A 4,415-nucleotide genomic window follows, 5' to 3' on the forward strand; every position below is an offset into this window, starting at 1 on the left:
GTGTGTGTGTGTGTGTGTGTGTGTGTACATATACCTTGTACGAATGAAACTTATACCAAGCTTATAATGAAGCTTAAACTATGAATATGCGCTCGCAAATGGACTACAGTGTAATTACTGAAGCTTATTATCGATAAAGGATGTTGTTATACTACAATCGGATACAGCAATTACTAAAGAGAATTTTTTAAGAGAAGCATCAACATTTGGAAATCAAACAATCTTGTATTTTTGATTATGTGTCGACCATTTCAATGCATCTGCTATTTCAAATCCGAATATTTTATTTTCAAGTTGAAACGGTGTAGTTATTCTGTAGTATATTTTTGAGATTATTAAATTTGCATAGAGCAGCAGAAAAATAGGATTTCAAATTGCGGTAGCGCCAATATGACACAGTGAACGTGTAAGAAAAAAAAAGATATAATCGGATTACTTTAAAAGCTGCTGTTCGGAAAATATAAGAGAACGTAATGAATAATATAAGAAAGTAGTATGAAAGAGAGTATGATAAAGAACAGAAAAATAAGAGCATGAGAGATTTGTGAACGACTGGATGTGGTGTAAACTATTAACAATTCATTTACCACGACTCTCTCTCTCCGGATTTCGAGCTGTTTTCCGAAAATCCGATAGAAACAAGTATTTGGTGCGAAATTGAATATGCAAATGTCGCATGGGACAACATCGATTCTGTTCAGATGAGAGAAATACTTGAGTACACATTAAATTCCGGACTATAACAATGTGATGATGCACGTACCATGTTATAAACTGTTGCTAACTTATTTCGTATCATCACGCGTAGTTTCGTAAGTATACTACCATGTCTCGAAAATTTTCTTTAAAGTAGTAATTGGCTTGCTTATTAATGGCCTCTTAGAAGTTTCTAAGCTTGATGAGCGGGCCGTCTATAAAGCTGAACTTAATGAAAGAAATTTTGTTATATATTGTACAAACAATCTTGTCACTCTTACAATAACGTTTATTTCATTACTGTAATAAATTTTACCGCAAAATATTTTATTTAAAAGTTGATGTAATAAAGCCAGTAAAAATCACTATATGGATCTATTACATAATCCTTATTATAAAATATTATTATATTACTGAATATTTATATTAAATTACTTTCCGTCAGAATATAAAGAGAGATGAATTCGTTCATTCTTTTAGATTTTGAATCTTCGAAATTATTAGAAATGCTTGAATCTTTCCATCTGATTTCCAATAAGAATTACTTGATAAACGTTTAGTTGCATTCCAAATTTTATTGCGCCGCAACGATATAACAGCAATGATTTCAAATGGCCTTTCTTTTTAAAAATCAAGAACACACAAGAACATTATGGAATTATAAAGTGCCAGGCTTAGTCCTTGCTTGACCTGCTTACGTTAACTCGCGCTATTCACTGTCGAGTTTCTCGAGTACTTTGCAAACTTCGGTGCATACATAGGTGGGCTATAAGTATAAGTACTAGTAAGTAAGTAAGTAAGAGTATGTATACCGCCGTTTATACGTAGAGCGTTCGCGCGATAGCGTGATACTTAAGTCGAGGACGTTCACATGTTACAGATTTACCCAGGTTTGGCAAACCGTTGAACAATCTCACAGTCTCGGTGGGTCGCGAAGCCATTTTCACCTGCATCGTCGAGGATCTCGGACCATACAAGGTGAGAGTAACATAATAGTCCCGACCATCCTATTTTCCACGCGCGGTTGCAGCCATACATTCCACCGCCGTGTTGCTATTGCAATTCCACGCCACGTTACGCGCACTGATGTCTCTCTGTATGATTGGGACTGATTTTGATGAGTGACATTAGACCGTGCAAATTTCATTATACACTCGTGACAAATTATAAAACAGTATTACCTGCTAATAGAAACAATCCCTTTTTTATTCAAAAATATAATAAGATCGTTAAAAACTTTTATCATGTCAATTTTATAATAACTCTATAACGAATTCATGTTAACTTTTTATTTCAAGTTTTTATTAATTTCATTTTTACGAAAAAGGAGATAATTTATAAATTCATTTTCAATATATTTTATGCAATTCGTGATTAATGTGAATTTAATACGAGCGATTTATATTTTCCTATTTGGTCGACTGATATCTAAATATAAGATGAAAATCAGATAGTTTCTAGCGAGAGTTTTCAGTAAGTTCATTAATGCAAATACAGATCTTTATCTCTAAATTACGAAATTACGTCGATTACTTTTATGCTAACACATAGATACATACTGTAATTTGCGATTTAGAAAATTGGTACTAAGATGCTTTGAGCGGCGCGGCGCGACGTCATTACTGAACTACGTCGGCAAAGTTCTATAGGAATGGAGAAGTTAACGAACAGGACAAATAAATTCAAAGCGAAGGATTGGAGCATGAGAATCACAATGCGTATCTGAGCAACTCCATTTAAATAGAAATAAAATCCCGCGGGATGTGAGTACGCAGTTTGTTAACCGGCTTCTCTCTCTCTCTCTCTCTCTCTCTCACACACACACACACACACACACACACACACACACACTCTCTCTCTCTCGTCGCCTTCTGGTCGATTCGTTTCCCTGTCGTTTGTCTGTCTCTTCTCTCTCGTTTTCTACTTATTTCTCATCTCTCCTCTCAGCGAGAGATCGAGCGTTTCTCGTGAAAATACTCTTTTCGATTCTCTTTTGCTCTTTCACCAGGCCATGTTCAAACCATGCATGGAGAAGTTATAGTTTTATAGATAGTGCCTACCTCGCAACTGTGGAAATGTTTTCGCGATAAAAATGCGCAAAATTGTTTTATGGCATCGAAGAAATACATGTGTGCGTATAAATGCGTGTATATGTGTGTATGTAGGCGTTCGTTTGCGTACGAACGGAATCGATGCATTATCCTTACGCGGTTGGTCAACGATACCTCTGCGGAAATGAAAACGGCGAGTCACGTTGGCTGCCGCGAAAAGCGTTCAGTAAAAATAATAAAAAGCGCGTGCCACTTTGCTCGGACGGGACACAAAGGGGCGCGTTTTCGATAATCGATGCCGACGACGGTCGTCGCGGAATTAACGCTTTTTAGCGTAACTCGTTTTAGCACATGGCAGTCGCATACGGTGCGACTATAACCGATATCGCGTGATTGCTTTTTTGTGTCGATGGTATCGCAATCCTTCGCATCGCTAATAATAAGTTATTAATTTCCTCTGATAGGACACGCGATTAAGTGGAGCGTGCACTTGTAGTATTATCGTTTCGACAAAGAGAGGGAGAGAGAGAGAGAGAGAAAGAGAGAGAGAGAGAGAGAGAGAGAGAGAGAGAGAGAGAGAGAGAGAAACGTAAATATATCTTCAAATAGTAAAGACACGAAGAGAGCGTACGTTAATGCAACGACGTTGCTGACATCAAGTATTTATTTATATTTCAAACTGTAACATGAGTAATGGTAAATTTTATGTATAGTGACTCCTGAGAGAAGGAAGAAACACCTCAGATATTCTCTGGTGCTTTGAAATAATAAAGCGTCTTATTACGACTCGCAAGGTGTTAGAACTCGCACTGTGTTATATAGTATATGATGGCACGAATTCTGCTAATTAATAACAAACATACCATTTATAAATTATGTCTTATATCTTTTCACGTTATTGTCGTCCTCCAGTTACTGTTATTTATGCACGTTCCCAATATCAGCTAATGAATAAATTTTAGAAATTAAAATTTGAACGATATTTTGTTTCTGAAATATAAGATAAAAAAGAATATAAAGAAAAAATGTAAATAATTAAAATATTTTATAAATATTAACATTACGTTATATTTATTGATACGTTAAATTAATATATTAAATTAATTGTTGAAATATAAAAAATTTTCTAATTGTTAACAACATAAATAAGTATTTCTAAAGAAGAATTGGAAAATAAATATTTTAATTTAAGAATTGTATTAAAATTTGTTTTAGAAACAATGGAGTTTACATAAAGTTTGCGAAGTAAAAGTAAAATCTTGACGTGAACGTACTATATAAATATGTCGCCTAGTTGATTATAATTAAAAAATCGTTGCAAACTTTTTATTCAAACTCGATGTTTTAGAATTAATCATGCGCACAGCTCGTCAGTGATCCATTATAATAAATTTGGCTGTAACTTATTATGCAGCCTATGTGACATAAGTTACGCTATTTTTACTTTTTATTTAAACAGTATTAATTTTAAAAACAAAATTTTTAGACATAAAAAATCTCAATTAATATATCGAATATTCAGAAAAATATATTTATTGCTTAAATACTTATAAATAATTTTTTATTAAAGAAAAGTTATATAAATTTTATGAAAGATATGATATCTTGCAATCGATTACGAATAGATATTTTTATAATTTTCTTATAATTTATTTATAAATTATAATT

The 4,415-nt window shown here is 33.6% G+C and overlaps 1 protein-coding gene across 1 annotated transcript in view; it reads left to right on the forward strand.

The window, feature by feature from the left end:
• The window catches only part of LOC108692344 (neurotrimin-like), an 85,573-nt gene that overhangs the window by 34,567 nt on the left and 46,591 nt on the right, over positions 1-4,415 (forward strand). Inside the window, exon 2 of the mRNA XM_018200554.1 lies at positions 1,577-1,674. Within this exon, the coding sequence (XP_018056043.1) occupies positions 1,577-1,674 (98 nt within the window). The remainder of the gene's footprint in view (positions 1-1,576; positions 1,675-4,415) is intronic.

Source organism: Atta colombica, unplaced genomic scaffold (genome assembly GCF_001594045.1).
Source record: "Atta colombica isolate Treedump-2 unplaced genomic scaffold, Acol1.0 scaffold107, whole genome shotgun sequence".
Lineage (NCBI taxonomy): Eukaryota > Metazoa > Arthropoda > Insecta > Hymenoptera > Formicidae > Atta > Atta colombica.